The 16,966-nt window shown below is 47.5% G+C and overlaps 1 protein-coding gene across 4 annotated transcripts in view; it reads left to right on the top strand.

Annotated features, from left to right (window-relative positions):
* The window catches only part of GATA3 (GATA binding protein 3), a 29,840-nt gene extending 14,353 nt beyond the window's left edge, over nt 1-15,487 (top strand). For 2 of the 4 annotated variants that reach the window (XM_068959505.1, XM_068959427.1), the window contains exons 4-6: nt 1,982-2,127; nt 8,243-8,368; nt 14,469-15,487. In XM_068959505.1, coding sequence (XP_068815606.1) covers nt 1,982-2,127; nt 8,243-8,368; nt 14,469-14,753 — 557 coding nt within the window. In that variant the 3' untranslated portion in view covers nt 14,754-15,487. The remainder of the gene's footprint in view (nt 1-1,981; nt 2,128-8,242; nt 8,369-14,468) is intronic. The other 2 variants (XM_068959647.1, XM_068959581.1) reach the window with 1 other exon arrangement.
* Nucleotides 15,488-16,966: the final 1,479 nt, after the last annotated feature.

The following is a 16,966-nucleotide window of genomic DNA, read 5'->3' on the forward strand; positions in this document are numbered from 1 at the left end:
GTATGTTTTGTACATGAAAGCAGGAGAGAGAGAGAGAGATGGAGTGAAACAAAAGAGAGGGAGAGACACTCAAACAGCCCCAGAGTGCCCAGTTGAAGCGGAGGGGAACAAACCGGCCGCGGTATAACCGGGAGAAGCTCCCCGCTTGGCCCCGCTGCGGGAGGCTGCGGGCCGCGGGCGCGGAGCGCGGCCCCCGCCGCGGCAGCGGTGCGCCGTGGCCCCCGGCTGCGCCCGATTTTCAAACCGTCTTTGCCGCTCCCCCCCCGCCCTCCTCTTCCCCTCTCGCTTGTTTTCCTTTGGCCACTTTCTGTTACTTTACCTTCTAGAAAGACTTCTGTGGTTTGCGATAAACCAACCCCAGGAGAAACACCTTTTTTTTTTTTTTTTTTTTTCTAAAGTCGATTTTAGCAAGCCGGGAAGCTCGCAGACAAAGCGGGTGGGGGGGGGGGATGGGGTTAGGCGAAGGGAGGGAAGTGGTGTTTTTCCAGGACCAAAGAGGGAGAAGCGGCTGCAAAAAAAAAAAAAATTTGGGGGGAGGGGGGGTGCGGAGAGGAGGGAGGTTTAGTGCAAAGGCTCTGGAAAAACGGTTGCCGTTTGTGGTTAGAGCGCGGATGCCTCACGTTTGAGTGCGCCGCCGGACCGAAATGCAGGCTAGGGGAGCGGGGAGCCAGCTTTGTGCTGTTAGCTGTGCTCTGGCCAGCCTAGGTTTTCCGCTGCTCTCAGATAGGCCAGCAGTATCGTTAAGAGCGAGGAAAAAAAAAAAAGAAGAAGAAAAAAGAAAAAAAAAACCAGTCCTCAGGGAGAAGGCTGAGAAGGGGCAGCAGAGCATCAGCCTATCGCAATAATCGCGACATGATGGGGCAAAGCTCATCCCGTTGGGCAATTCCCTCTTCCGGTCCGGGAGGTGCTGGGTTTTAGAGGGGTGGATGGGTGGAGGGTCCCGGCTGGCGAGGACCGAGGGCTGCCATGCAGCAGGAGAGGATGGAGCTGAGGAAGGGCTCAGGCTGCCCTGAGGCTCTTTGGGACCCTCAAGCACGCAGGGATGGACGGCCAGATTGCACTAATGGTGGCAGAGAGAGCGAGGTGGCCGTGGGTTGGTGTCTTCAGCCTCTAGGGGAAGGTTTAATCGAGAGGCGAATCAATAGCAAATATTGGAGGGATATCGGCTGTGGTCATTGGTCTCTGATTATCTTTGGGGCCCTTCATGTGGTTTGCCCTGAGTCCAAGGAAAAGACCCTCCCCCTCGGCTCATCCACCTCCCTGGATGGGGACACAGGGCAGTGCTTGAAGAGTGGCCCTGGGCCCCACAAAGAGGATCAGGGACTTATTTTTGGTATCCATCCATCCCTGGGGTGCTGGAGGCTCCTTTTCAGGCTGGCTGGGTCTGATTTGGGGGTGGAAAGAACCACCGCAACTTGTGTTGGAGCCTGCTGAGGCTCACCTGGCCCATGTAGTGAGACAGGGGCCGCAGGAGCCCTGGCTCCAGAAGGGACAAGGAAGCTCTTGATGTTGCAGAAGTGCCTTTAGGAGCACCGTCAGCTCCTCATCTTCCCCCCCCCACACTCCTGAGTAAGGCCCTTTCAGGAGGGGTGAGAGCACATCTAAAGCCCCAGCTTCTCTAGGGCACCTCTCAAGTTGGCATGGGCTTTGCATGAGGGTTGTCATCATCACTGTCCTTGCTGGGCCACAGGCCGGATGCTGCCTGCTGGGAGAGACCAAAGGTGGTGCTGGAGAGGGAGACAGCATCAGGCCCTGCTTGGGCTGACTCTCCTCCATCTAAGCCTGGGACGTGGCTCAGCTGCGGCCTTGGACGTGAGCGTCCTGGGAGCGGGATGGAGCTTCAAGCAGCCAGGCTGGGTCTGCATGGATGTGTCTGTTGAATGATATGAGGGGAGGAAGCTTCTTCCAGGCTGGGAAAAGCTTTTCCAGCCCTTTTCACCTCCGCTTGCCCTAAGTGAACTATGCGCTCTCTTGTTTCCAGAAGGCAGGGAGTGTGTAAACTGTGGGGCTACCTCAACCCCTCTGTGGAGAAGAGACGGCACCGGGCACTATTTGTGTAACGCCTGTGGACTCTATCACAAAATGAACGGGCAGAACCGGCCCCTGATCAAGCCCAAGAGAAGGCTGGTGAGTCTCTCTTTTTTTTTTTTTTTTTTTTTAACTTCTACTTCCTCCTCAACTTTTGCTCCTTGCCCTCAGCCCAGGACGGAGAGGGAAAGCTCATCCCACACGGAAGTCTCGTCCTACCGTGGCAGAGAGATTGGGGGGGATGCTGCCCGCAGAGATGCTCACAGCTGCTGTGGGCCTCAGTAATCTTGCTACAAAACCGGCAAAAAATAAAGGTTCAGCCCTTATTAGAGTTTCTTGCAGAATAGAACTGAGATTTGTTACAGGTCGCTATAGGGCAGAGGCCTCTGCGTGGGGTTGTCGGGAGGTAGAGGTGTGATTCATGGCATGTAACCCTTGGGGAAAAGGGCAAAATTATTCCCTTCTGGTGACCAAAGAGGCTTCTGGAGAAGGGAATTTCCTAAAGGCTTCCCAGATGTCTTTCCTCTGCTCCCTGAGTTGCCATCCCCCTGGGACGGCGGTGTTTTTTGGAAAGGTGTTTTGGGGAGCGGGCCGACTGCTCTGGCAGCTGCCTTTGGGGCATCTCTCAGGCCTTGGTCCTGCAAAGAACTGGCCTGAGGATCCTTTTGGCGTGTGAACCTGGTAGGGTCGTTTGTGCTGGAGCAATGGGGTTGTCAAAGTCTGCTGTTCCTGCATGGTAGGAGCTTGTCACCCACTCCGAATCGATGTGAACGTGGCCAGAAGGTAGCAGATGACAATATCCATGAGTAATCCCCGTGCGAGGACTGGCGAGTGTGTCAAGTAGCGCATGTGTCTTGGACCACACAAGTTGGGGGGGCGGCAAAGTGCACATATAACTATCTGAAATAATAGTTTCAGACCTTGCGAGTGTAATATATACAGGCAATACGTTATAGCATCCCCTGCGATCTAGTTATGAATTTCCCTGGAAGCCGCAAAAAGGTCTGGAAGCTGTGGGCACGGCTAATAAATGCGTTGAAGTATATTTGGCAAATAATCAGGCAAACCACAAGGGGAAAAATATATCAAGTGGGAGAAAAAATATGTTCCCTGCCTGGGAAGTTATTGAATGTTTAGAATCGAGGCACTACTTAGTTTCATTATGATTAAAAACGCCGACAGGCTCCTGGGTGCTGTTTAAAGCGTGGAGAAAAAGTGGGTCTGCCCTCTCTGCGGAGTTTCTGAGCTAGCAGAGCGAACGGGCCGTCTCCCTGCCCCGGCGCCGGCCCCGCGGAGCCGGCGGGCGCTGCTGCGAGAGTTTGCCGTCGCGCTTGACCTCGCGCGGCGGGTCCCTGCGCGAAACGGATCCCGCGGGGATGCTTCGGTGGCATGATTCACTGGTCTCAAGCTCAACATCAAGGCGCTGATGGCTTCGCTCCGGCAGCTCTCAGGCACGTATTTAGCTTTCTCACCTGCCGAAGGTCGGCAAAATCGGGCTAGTTTATTTGCCCAGGTTCTTGCGGCACGAGGCTGTGCATAGCCCGGGGAAGGGGCACGGCGCGAGGGGCAGCGGCGTCGGCTTTTTTTGGCTGTGCGTGTTTGGGAGAGGTGCAAGGTCTCTCCTTCGCCCCCCCCCAAGCCTCCCACAGGCGAAGCGTAATGCAAGGCAGAACGGCCCTGTGCCTTGCCCTGCTCTTTTCCCTTATAAGAAAACGTCGAGCTTACTTAACTCGGGCTCGTCTTTCATAGCCTTATTAGAAAAAAGGAAAGGCTTTCTAGGGAGGGAAGTATGGCTTGAGATTTTTAATTTTGGGGCAGCTCTCTTGTTTCCTCCTCCTCCTCCCCCCGGTCCTACTGTCTTAAACACACATACGGTTTTCTTTTCTTTTCTTTCCTTTTTTTTTCTCCCCCCCCTCCCGTGTCGTTCTGTCTTTATGTGTAAAGTTAACTTCCTAGGAAAAAGCTGCCGGATATCTGAGCCCTGGAGATAACTCATAAACAACAGCTCCGTTTCCCCAACCCAAACACACAGGAGCTTGAGCATATCCAAACAAGCAAAGGGGGAGGCAGAATAGGAAAGCGGCTGGGAAGCGGGGGAGAGCTTTCAAAAAGTGCCTGATGGAACCACACAAGAATGTCCCGAGTCACCCTGAACCCAGCACATGCAAAATGGAATAAATAAATAAATACATTTTAAAAGGTCATTCTTAAAAAAAAAAAAAAAAAAATCATAAACGTTAAAGGCAGACCTTGTCTTGCAAAACCATCCCCAACTTGGGCCTTTCGGTTAAAAGTTTAAGTTATAAAAAGTTCCCATCCTTTGCATACAGCTTCTGCTGAATAGGAACTTTGATTTTTCTTCTTTTTTTTTTTTTTTTCTCTTTTCCAGTAGTGTCTGGAAAAAAAGAAAAAAGAAAAGAAAAAGGTTATAACTCTACCTGCGTCTATATTTATTTCTTTTGCTAACCTTCTCCAAAAAAAAAAAAAAAAAAAGAGAAAGAAAAAAGGAACAGGAGGCAACAGAGCGCTGGGGCTGTTATTTGCATTTCATTGTGCGTGTGTGTATATATATGTAGATGTGCGTACCTCTGCGGCTCGACTTGCTCTTTCCTGCCTTTGGAGAGGAAAGCGGGCTGGAGAGGGTGGCACGCGCGTACGGACACGGGGCGGGGAGCCCGTGCGCGAGCTTCGCTCGCTGCCACGAGCTTCCTGCGTGACCTTGGGCTAGTTTTGTAGGCTCCCACCCCAAGCGCGATGAAACTAATGCCAGGCCCGTGACAGACTGGGGAGAGAAGGCAAAAAAATCCTGAGATCCTTGAGAACCCAGCCTAACTCTCACGAAATTCATTGGGCGTCTTCATCAAAGCTTCCTTTACGGGAGATGGAGCGAGCTGGGCAGGCCGAGAGGCTCTGCTCCATTTCCAGGGGAAATCGTGGATGTGGCAGACCAGCACGGGCCGAGGGGGGACCAATCTCACGTGCCAGGTCTTGTACGATCCCGTATCGGAGGCCGTCCTCGTTCCCGCAGATGCCAGCGGCCGCCTCGTCGCTGACGTTGTGGAGACCGGGATAGAATCTTTTTTTTTCCTTGTTTTTCTCCCTTTTCTTGCCGACTTTGATTCAAAACTCTCTGTTTCAATGTCCTGCTGCGCTATTTTTAGGAGGATTATAGCCAATTTCCCAGAAGGCCCGTACGCGGATTTATGGGTGCTCAGGCTAATTTTAGGAAGCTGTCACTTGTAGCTCTTTGGACAGCCCATGTCAATTTGGACTCCGCAAACACCCCTCAGTTAAACATCTTTATCAGCACTCGGTTCCTCCTTCTGCATTTTTCTCCATTCCACCTTTTTGACCAATGCCAACGTTTCGGGCCAGTGCTGAAGGTTGCACCCTCCCTCGTACGCAACTAGGCCATGGGGTCTGTTCCTACAGACAGTATTAAGCACCTTATAAGTGATCTCATTACTGTTATGGTTAGGATTGGGCTGGCGACTAGTGTCCGTGCATGCCTCTGCTGGGATTTTTTTTCTTTTTTCACAATAATGTTATTATTCATTGTCTCCTGCCCACTACCAGTGTTTGCTGTAGGAACTGGTTCATCATGAGAGGTACAGCCTGTGACCAGGAGAGCCCGGGGTTTACAATACTCGGCTAACAACTCTACGGTTTCATAGGCAAAATACGGAAAAGTCTGTGGATGTTGCAGTTTATTCTTTTAGGAAGTGTCGGTAGGTGAGAAATTCTTTATAATCCTGAGAAAGCGGCAAGATGGTGACTAGGCCCGTCTTTGAAATACCCTTGCCGTATGAGAAGTTATAGTGAGCGCGCTGTACAAACCCCAGATATCTTCAAAGGGGACGTTTCCCCTGTGTGGGCTGAGTCAAATATCACTGGTTTTCAGAAATTTCCTTAGGCTTGATTCTGAGTCTGATAAGGGCAAATCCGCCACCGAGAGACTCGATCCAGCCTCTGCTTCTCTTCCGAGCCACCCGCCATGGTCCGCAGGAGCCGGGGAACGCAGAAACTGCAGACTTTCCCCCCCCCCGCCCCGGGGCTGGGGTGAGATCACGGCTCTGCAAACGCTTAACGTCCACGCTTCACTGAAGCACATGGGTTGTCCCACCAATTTCGCTGAGACCGCTGGCATGCGCGAGCCGCGTCTAGGCACATCAGGTTTGGGCCCTAGGGAGGTGCGCCGGCTTGTTGTCCCCGCAGCGGGATTGTTGCACTGAAAGACCTCTCGTGGTGTGCCGAGGCTCAGGAATTGCTTGCGGCCCTGCAGGGTGGTGGCAGACTGACGTGGAAGCAGGGCAGTGGAGCTGTCAGGCCCTTTTTCATCTCTTTCTCAGAGATCACTCCCTTCCCGCCGTGCAGCCCCTGCCTTCCCTCTGCTTTGAACAGTATCGGGTGGGCAGATGGTGTAACTCCCATGTGTGGTCAGCAGAAGTCAACTGAGGTCCTCCTTGTGCCGGAGATCAGCTCGTTTCAGTTAGATTTATGCCGTCTCGTGGTCGGGCAAAGCTCCCTTTGATTTTGAGGCTCTCCACAGTCCCTCCGAAGTCAGGGGTGTTCATCCTGCGTGCTTTGAGGTTTGGCCCTCCTTGGCTGCGCCAGTGCCGCACCGTTGACACAAAGCTGGTGGCCGACGATCACGGCTGAGGCCTCTCTGCTGCCTCTTCCTCCAGTGCCCGTGCAATCAGCTGGTGAGAGCCCCTTGCTATTAGATCAGGCTCGCTGCGATGTTTCTTAACGCTTGTGGGCATCATATTATTTATTTTTTAGACAGTCCTTTCTGTCTAATTAAAAAAAGAAGAAAATTCCTAGTCTATCTCAAACAGAACCAACCCGTCCTCTCTCCACCTACGCTGCATTCAATTATGATTAAAATTGCAGCATGACCTAACAAGAGTTGGTATTAAAGCTAGAGCTGTGCCAGTGTCCATGTTTGCATTTTGGGTTTGTTGTACGGTATCCAAAGATGCAGTGTTTTTTTTTAATGTTGGATGTGCTACAGTGTGCGTCTGTGTGGGGTGAGGGGTAAATTTGAAACAGTAATAGCACAAAAGAGAGCATTAAAGGCTCAGTTCTGCAAGGTGCCAAGCATTGCTATGATCTGGCAAATCGCTTAAGCACATGTTTTAACTTTAAGCACATGAGCAGTCCCATTGAAAGCAATGCATCAGGATGAAATCAGAGCTCTGGGACTATGTCATGTTGATGAAGAAGAGATACGACTGGGATCTAAAGGTCTTTTTTAAGAGCTGTAGGCACTCGCGCACACACAAACATGCATGCACGTTCATCTAAGTGTCTGCAAGCTCCTTTTCTTCCTTCAGGGGCAGAAGGACAATCTGCTAGCCAAAATTATAGTTTCTAAATGATAAACATAAATTCATGCATGTAAAAGAGAAACAACTTTGCTAAACTTGGCCTTGCTAAGTTATTATCGCAGCTAACAAGAAAGGCCCTTTGTACACTTTGACTTGTATACTTTTTCTGTTCCTCCTCTTCCGTGAAACAGTAAATTCTTATTTGAGGCTCATTACCAGTCCTTAAATAAACATGAAGGTTTAGGCTGTCAAAGGGTGTAATTAAAAAGTCGGGATTCTCACTCTTTGCCACAATGTTATTTCCGATCTGGAGCCCGTATGCTTTGAAGCTGAGCTGAACTTACGGGACCGGGCCTTGCTTGCGGTCAGATCCAAGGTGCAGCTGCCCACCAAATGCCACGCGGGTCTCATCCGACGCCTGCTGAAGCCAGCGTGAGTCATGCCGTTGACTCCGGCAATTGTTGGTTCAGGCCCTCGCTGCAGAATTAGACCCCTGGGGGGGTCGGAGGGAATTAAGATGGCAAGACGTGTTGGCATTTAAATAATATTTTCCCCTCTGGAATGGGTTGTGCCAGCGCTGCTAATTTTGATGAGTTCTATCAGAGGTTTAGCACTCACTTTTTAGGATGCCCTTTGGCACCTGATTCAGTTCCTATATAATTTGGGATTAAAGTACCTCAGGGATTTTTTTCAGAATTACTATTTGTTCTCACGAGCCAGTTTCTGGAGGCCTCTGCCGATGCGCGTCAGTCTTGCATGGCTGCTGTTTTCTTTCTCAGCAATTTTGCTGATGGCATCTTTTTAACACCGGCACTTTTCTCTCCTTCTTTTTCTCCCCCTTCTTTCCCCCCACCCCCATGTGCACCCCCCCCTCCTTCCCTCAGTCTGCAGCTAGAAGGGCGGGCACATCCTGTGCGAACTGTCAGACCACCACCACCACCCTGTGGAGGAGAAATGCCAACGGCGATCCCGTCTGTAACGCCTGCGGGCTCTACTACAAGCTGCACAATGTAAGTGTGACGGTAACGCTCAGTAGCGGGCTGACGGTTCAGGCGCTTCCTGACTTCGGGAATTGCGCTCCTCGACGATGCCGAGACCTCCCTTTGGGAAGCTTGGGGGTTCGAGCGATGGGCTGGCATCAGGAATGGTCCTCTCAGGCAAACGTAGCCGATCCGATTTGGGAAGTTATAAAAACATGAGCGGCCAAAGGCAATGTTAGAACTTTCCCATGCTTGGGCCAAGGAAGGAGGGGTGGATCAACACAGAGAGATATTATCCACCGCTGATTGGACTCAGTGCATTGGAAAAGACAACATGCCGCCTTGCAAAGTGATATCCCTTCTATGCACAGCTTGGTTCCTCCAGCAAATACGAACTCCGGAAAAAAGCAAAATGTGCCAGCAACTATTTAGATCTTTCTTAGGTTGTGACTGTCTTTGTCTCGTCCCTCCGCCAGTCCCCAAAGATGATTTATTTAGGTCTCCTCTTTGCCCTGGTTGACGCAAACGATTCCTAAACCAAAGAGGACTTGATTTAGTTAGCGGGTTGCAGAGTCTGCTCAACCTGTGATGTGAATTTTAAAGCGCCTGTCATGGAAGGGAAGGAGAAACGAAATGAAATGGTTGGCAGATTTAATCTAATATCTCCATGCAAAGCCAGCTTGCAGGAACCAGGGATATGTGCCCCAGGGAAAGAGCTAAAGGGATCTGAAAAATGTTCTACTGAATAATACTGCTAATAAAGGAGTCTTAAGGCTACTCCTGCTACTCTCATTCCATATGTGGCATTAGAATAATTACTGTGTAAGAAGGAAAAGACTTTCCATTGCTTTGCTTTGATACAACTTCTCTTTTTTTCTAGTGGTCCTTTGCTTTATGTTTGACTTAGAAATCTCAGGCTATGTTTTGTCCTCATGTGCACCCACGCAAACACATCAAAGAAGAATCAGGTTTCATGGGGCAGCCAACCCTTGTGATGTCCCAGTCCCTTCTATTTGTTATTTCAAGCTCTTTGGTTTCTTGGGATGAGTAAACGAGTTTGGATCAAGTCGGAAAAAAAAAACCACAAACAGACTAATTTTTCGCCTGTTCCATGACAGGCATCTCTCCTGTAAAAAAAGGAAAATTTATTTACCCATTAGTGGGCAGGTGTCTAGCATATTTTGCGTCCTATGTAGCAAGCAATAGTTGTCATCAAATTCTCTGTCTAATCACTGAAAACAAGGGAAATGAACCAGGTACTGGGAGTGACAGCTCTCAAAATATCGTAAGAAAATATTCGCCTTTTGCTATTTCCTTGGCAAGAAAGGAGCAGTCAGCCAGCTTCATAATAGAAAGCTGTGCTTGTGCTGTGTTTTCATTTTGGCCTTGCAGCCACCAGAGGTAGGATTTGAATCATGGAACCTGGGACACGTACAGTAGGGATGCCTGTATCAGAGCTGCTCCCTGGCCTCCAGCACTGTCCATGGAAGGAAATAGACACTTCTCAGGTGCTGTTCGTTTGACCTGGTGAAGATACCTGTGTTTGGAGGAGATGATGTGCGCTCCTGAAGAGTCTCTTTCTCTCCATGACTACAAAGGGAGACACAGTGACAAACTCAGATGTAAATACCTATACTGTAGACATTTGACTGTAGGAATCTCCCCTAAGGTGTCTGGACTGGTGTCTGAATTTTTGAGTTCTTCTCCAGAAATGAGCCTGTGAGAGCACCTGTTGTTAATCTCTCCTTCTCCCTCTTTCTTTTTTTTTTTGCCATAATGTTATGAACCTGGTTGGCTTGAATCAACCCCAGATCCACTGTTTAGGGAAGCTCAGATCCAGCTGTGAAATTTGTGACATGGGGCAGGCCTTGAGCAGATTGGAACTGTTTTCATATTCATTAAAAGCATAGTCAGCTGCTGAAAAGCTCAGCACAGCTACTTACCAAAGTCAAGAAGCATCTTGCCTTATGCACAACTCCATTAATGGGACCTACTTAAATGAAACCCCTAGAGGACTGAGATATGTGCACAGCAGTATGACTGGGTGAGGATACCAGAATCTGGCTATGAACGGATAGGTCTTTATTTTTGTCTTTTCTACTTTTCCAAGTAGGTGGTGCCCAGTTATTACTCTGGTGAGAAATGGGAAGTGGCACTGTATTAGCCCTTGAAAATACCGCCCCCAGGTCGAAAGATCCGTGATGGCTTAGGATTACAGCATTTTTCTGCCACCCAAATTGCTTTAGAGTCTGTGACTGTGAAGGCTGCGTTGTACTTTAGAAGCAAAATACAAGCGATTTTTTTGTGACTGGTGGTAAGGCAGTGGCGGTAGCTTTACCAAAATGCCTTCCCTCTTTGGCTACCAGGCTGGGAGTCAGGAACTACACAGCTGTGTTAACTGCATCGTGGAAGGCACCAGCATAGCTCTTTAATCAGCTCAGGGTGGGGAGGAAGTTTGGTGATTGCATGTGGACAAGTTTCCTTGGCTGGTGCAAACTGGTACTGGCCTATTGAAGGGCAATATCCATTTGTGTAGGCTGAGGTCCTACTGCTTTTGTGTATCCAAATCTACACCACTTCTGAGTTAAGAGAAATGTCAAAAATAATACATATGTTACTAAGACTCCTCAAGCATGCCTCTTCCAAGCAGCCCAGTCTGCTAACAGGTTGCGTCAATGCCAGTTGAAGGCCTTTGGCTGCTTGGAAGATGCCTTCGCTCTCTTTTAGGTAGGATTATAAGATGTAACAAATCATATACAGGAAATTCCTGGCTGCTTTGTTATGTCCCCCATTTTGTCTTTTCTTTGGGTTTAATAAATTTTATTTGAACTTTCCCATTGTTAGGGTATTTTAATGAATTGATCTGAAGATGAAGCTTGCCCAGTTTTTAAGTCTGTATCAGGAATGATAGTAGGGCTGAGTCCTACTAATCAGTGAAAAGGGAATAATACCGACACTATTTCATTCTTGGGGCTTGTTTCCATGTTGATTTCCACAGCTGAAGCAAACCCAATTGTCAGTAGGATGTAAGTAATAATCATAATAGTCTTGGGGTGCATTTCAGCTTTTAGTGAAGCTGCTGGCATTTCTCCCACTGACTTTAGCAAGAGCAGGCTACGTTAACACCAGTATTAGCAACGACTAGTATTTCGTATTGATATGGCGCCTTTCATCCTGTGGCATCCCAGGGTGCTTTCTAAGATACAGCCACTCTGGAAGATTAACCCCATGTTATAATAACTATGTCTAAAGGATAAATCCGCTTCAGTGACAGGACCTTATTGAGGTCAATGGCAGAATCGCATTGTCTTCAGTCAGAGCAAGATCAGACCTGTAATGTGTAAGACTATCCCGTGGACTTGATCTATTGAATATGAGGTTCTTGTCCTTGTTATTTCAATATTTCTTAGAAATGAGATAAGCCTTCACGCATTTCAGAGATGGGTGGGTGGATGGATGGAAGGGCCTGTACCTTGCTGAAGGTGCAGAGCAGATTGGCCTGCACCCATAGAAATGTGTTAGCTGTCATTGCTTTTGGTGAAAGCCTTCAGAAAAGGCCTGTATATCATAATAAAAAAGGCAGGGCTATGTGTCCCAAGAGCAGAAGAGTGTTTTTTTTTTTGCGTATGATAAAACAAAGAGCATTATTCCTAGCCAGACTGCCCATGATTAATTGGCTCCATATGAAATTAACGGATTTCATATACACGTGTTGGGCTGGTTTAATTTTAACGTAGCATGTGTTTATCATTTCTATTGCAATGAATTTTCATGGAAAAGGGCTTCCCTCTGGCTCTCTTATTTATATACCCCAGAAGCAGAGATAGGTCCATCACTTTGATGTTTTGGGGAGCACTTCAATTTTGTTGGGACAGCTCTTTAAAGTCAGTGGAAAGCAAAATTTTTTTCCAGCTTGCTGCTATGATTGTGCTGGTGTTTGCTGTTGCTATTTGCCTGAGTTCTCATCTGTTTGGCACTTGCAGTCAGGTACTGTGCTAGGAGCTTGAGACCACGTACACCAGAATGCCGTAACAGCTCGGATCGCATCTCTGACCCCAATTGCAGCACTGGCCTTGGCTTTTCTGCCATCCTAAGCAAAACTGACATTCCCATCCTTCAGATTCACATGAAACCGTGGCCTGGGGCAATGGCTCCTTTGTGATTGCATAACACTTGGGAGATGTTGCTCTGGGGACCCGAGCAGCATCCTGCAGGCCAGATTGCAAAGCTGGCCGCGCTTGCCAGCCAGCAGGCTGCGGGGTGGTTTGTGCTATCGGCATAAATATTGCTGCCCTGTGATGGTCACCTGGGGCTGCCTCATGAATATCGAACCTGAGGGACACATCGCTGCTGGCTTGCTTGAAACAAGCCAGGAAGAGCTTTCTCATTACCAGCCTAGGCCAGGGCTAGTGGCATAGCAGTTAAGGGGCTTCCTTGTGTGCCTGTCCCAGTTCTCTCCATTAGGACAGGAAGCCAGGAAGAAGGGTGATATTGTATTTAAGGCCCATGACATTTGAGGTTTTTCCTTGCTGCTGCCCCAGGGTTCCTGTTGGTCAACGCATGAGCGGGCCTCCTCTTTCCTACCTCTAGCGGTCTGCAAGCTGGGCTGCTCTCTCTTTGTACGGAGTTAGAGGTGCAGTTTCTCATCATTGCTGGTACGGAGAGCCCGGGGTCACTAATGCTGACCGAGATGACGAAATTTGGGTTGCCTGAACTGCAGTAGTCAAATCTGTTCTTTCCTCTTGCCATGCCTCTGTCCCTGTGTATAACAGGGAGCTATTGTATCCTGACCTCTGTGGGGACAGAAAGCAGTGAATGATCCTTCTGCTGTGGTGAAAAGTACCAAATAGTGGCTTGTAAGCAAGAAATTAAACTGCTGTGATCTTAAAGAAGGGAGCGCTTTGTCCCTTCCGTTCACTCAAAAGCTAGAAAAGGAAGATCTGCTCAAGATCCTCGCAGGAACATCTCTGTATTGTCCTTCGCTAGGGTTGAGACGGTAGTTACTGATGGAAAACCTATCAATTTTTCCCTCCTCTTCTCCATGTTGCAGAATATCCATCAGCCCAGCTGTGTCCTCACATTTATTATGAAAAGCAGTGTTCAAACCTGGATATTTTTTCCTCAGCTGTCTTGAGGACTGCCTTTTGCTATGAGTGAAGTCCTACAGAGCAGCCAGCACAGCACCTATACCTGACTAATTCCTCATGTAGGCTCCCAAGTCCAGACTTTTAAGGCTGCTTGTGGTTGATAGATGCATAAATCGCTTCCCGAGGGTGGTCTTTGAGGCTTTCGTGGTACCTGTGCTAATGCGTGTTGTGATACTAGATCTCCATGCAGCACAATGAGTTCTTTATAGTGATTAGATAGACCTCTTGCTACCGTTCCCTAACCCTGATGGGTGTACAGACTGAGATTTCTGCTGCATACATCCGTGCAGGAGAACATGATGCTTTGGTTATGTCCACATGCAAGTAGCAAATGTGCCCCCTGCCAGGCAGCGGAGATACTGTTCTACGCCAGAAATAAGCCTGAAACGATGAGGGCAAGCTCAGAGCAAAATGTTTCCATAAGGGGACAAGTAGTACAAACATGAGTCGCTTTTGTGAAGAGTTTGCCCAGCTCCCTAAAGCTGCTGTGGAGGTTTGGGGCCCCTCGTAGCACCGAAATCCCAACAGCTGTTGTCGCTAATGGTTTTAGATCAGTCAGAAAGCCTCAGGGTGAGACGGTGTCTGTAGGGGATATTTGAAGGTGATAATAATTGGTCTCATTCCTGAACACACTGCAGTTACCTAATGCCCAGATAGCTGAAATTTTTTAGCTGCTGCAAGTTACTTAGTTGTGTTTTGCCCCAGTCAGACTCTGCCAGCAGTTTGCTTTCGTCTCATCCTCAGAAGTTTCAGCCTGACTTGGAATTTCTTGAAACTTCCTGGGGCAGATTCAGCCCCGATCTGAAGCTTTTGGGAGGAGAGGATTGGTGTAGCCAAGGCACAAGGCGAGGGTGGGAGTGGTTGACCGGTTAGCCTTGTCCCGGCACGTCACAAGGACTGCCGAGACATGGGGGTACCCTAATCCCACGGTGGTTTGGGGAGAAGGAATGGAAGCACAAAAAAAATAATTGATTTTTGTTTAGATTAACAGACCCCTGACTATGAAGAAAGAAGGAATTCAGACCAGAAACCGAAAAATGTCTAGCAAGTCCAAAAAGTGCAAAAAGGTCCACGACAACCTTGAAGACTTTCCCAAGAACAGCTCCTTTAACCCCGCCGCCCTCTCCAGACACATGTCCTCTATCAGCCACATTTCACCTTTCAGTCACTCCAGCCACATGCTGACTACACCGACACCGATGCATCCTCCATCCAGCCTCTCTTTCGGACCTCACCATCCTTCCAGTATGGTCACTGCCATGGGTTAGCGAGAGACTCCCCTGCTGAATGCTTACGGTCTCAAAATGAGATTTACTTTATATACTTGCATTTTTGCAGGCGTGCGGTTATGGGTCTGATGTCCCGAATCAAATGGGAGGGGGAAAAAAGAATTAAAAAAAATTAAAAATGTTATTTGAAGGCGTAAAAGCGGAAAAAATTAAAAAAAACACAGAAAAAAACAACAAAAAGCACAAAAAAGAAAAAAAAGAAAAAAAAGAAAAAAGTAAAAAAAAAAGTTTAAAAAAGTGATGTTTGCCACTTTTTAAAGGAACTCACTATGGCGTCTATGTATTCTTACCCACTGAATCTGGATACCATTTGTGAATAAGCCATTCAGAACTTGCATTCCCTATTGGACAGGATCTCTAGTGCTGTGAAAAAAAAAATAAAAAATAAAAAATGCTGAACATTGCATATAACTTATATTGTAAGAAATACTGTACATTTGAGGAAGACTTTATTGCATCTGGGGAGCCGCAAAGAAAAAGGCATGAAGGACTCCGAGAGATTTTTTTTAAAGGAAAAGAAAAAAAAAAGTGGACGGGAGGACAATTTAAAAAAACAGAAAAACAAGCAATGCAGACCAAGAGGAAACACGGTCTTACGAACAAATGGACCAACTGCCAGTCATGTCTTCTCCTTTTATTTTATTTTTTGTTTTTTGGTTTTTTTTTTGGTTTCTTTTTCGTTTCTGGGGAGGGGGAGGGGGCTGGCTAGAACGGTTTTGATAATGCATTAACTAACTAACTAACTAAATAAATAACTAAATAAATAAAACCTGTAGGGAGATCATTCATTTCGGGCCATGGGCCTTTTACATAGGAAGTACCAATGGTGTCAGGCAATCAGTGTTAACATGCGGACATTGCCAACAAGGGGTTTTCAGATAGCCATTCTCCAGGTCTATACGCATTGTGAACAAGTTCCTGTAATTGTTGTTTGTATGTATAATTCAACGCACCAAAATAAGAAAGATGTAGATTTATTTCATCCTATTATACAGACTGAATGGTTGTACAAATTTATTTACTGCTAGTGATAAGACCTGCTTTTTTTGTTTTGTTTTCATATTTTTTCCTCCTTTTTTTTTTTTTGGAGAATAAACTAGATTAAATTCTGTTGACTTAAAAGTGTTTTGTGCTTGGGGGTGAGAAGGGGAATCTGTTTCTTTCTTTATTAACTTTTTTTTTTCATTTGCTTTGATGGCATTTGATACATAGCTTCCACGGGTATGGGAATGTGTGTCTTTTTCCACTCATGCTGACAGCCAACGCAGTGTTTGCCGTGGTTTAAACAACAATAAAAAATGCAGAACAAAGCAAAAAACCCCCAAATAAATGGACAGTATGTCCATATGACCCCACTGCTTGGTGTATGTTCCCTGTTCCTTGAGTCACAGCTCAGCCCTGTGTGCCGTCGGGCTTCTGCTTCCCTTTTGGGACGGTTCCCATGTAGACTCCGTCCACTGTGGCCACCACGGTGACAGACCCGTCTTGCTGCCAGCGTGGGGCTGGGATGTGTACGAAGGTAACCGTCCATGCTACTTTTTTGGGCTGTACAAAGAAAGGCCCCCAGTCTTTGGAGAAGAGCCTAGTGTAGACCCGCACCTGGGAAAGTGCTTTCTGCTCTGCTCTGCTCACTACTATGTGGTATCATTCGACGGTCTGAAGTCGAGATCTTGGTGTGAGGTTGAGATGTACCAAACCCCATACTTCTGCGTGGAGGAGCGAGCAGAACCTGTTATAAAAGACTAGATCTGTTGGTAGACAGATGATGATGCCAAAAGTTCAAAGGTCATTGGCCAACCTCTCCCCCAAGATATTTATTTGAAATAGCACAGTTTATACTAATATTATTATTAAAAATAGCAGCATTTGGCTATTGTCATTTGCTTTACGATGGTTTAATCCTCAGGATTCATCCCTAGTCTTTAGTATTTATGGTTCCAGCTTATTTATACCATCATAAGGGATGGATATTTACCTTCCAAATGAAGACTTAAACTTCTTAGCAGCCAACTCTCTTTGCTGGATATTTAATTATGGGGTAGTGAGACAGGAGTTGGTAATCTTGTGAGAAAAATAATAAAAAATCCCGAGCTAAAAACAACCCCCAAACCTAAATACCTCAACAGATGCAACCTGCAAATGAACTATTTTTGGGTAGGGGATAAATGAGCTGAATTCTTCCACCCTGAAAT

Source organism: Struthio camelus, chromosome 1 (genome assembly GCF_040807025.1).
Source record: "Struthio camelus isolate bStrCam1 chromosome 1, bStrCam1.hap1, whole genome shotgun sequence".
Lineage (NCBI taxonomy): Eukaryota > Metazoa > Chordata > Aves > Struthioniformes > Struthionidae > Struthio > Struthio camelus.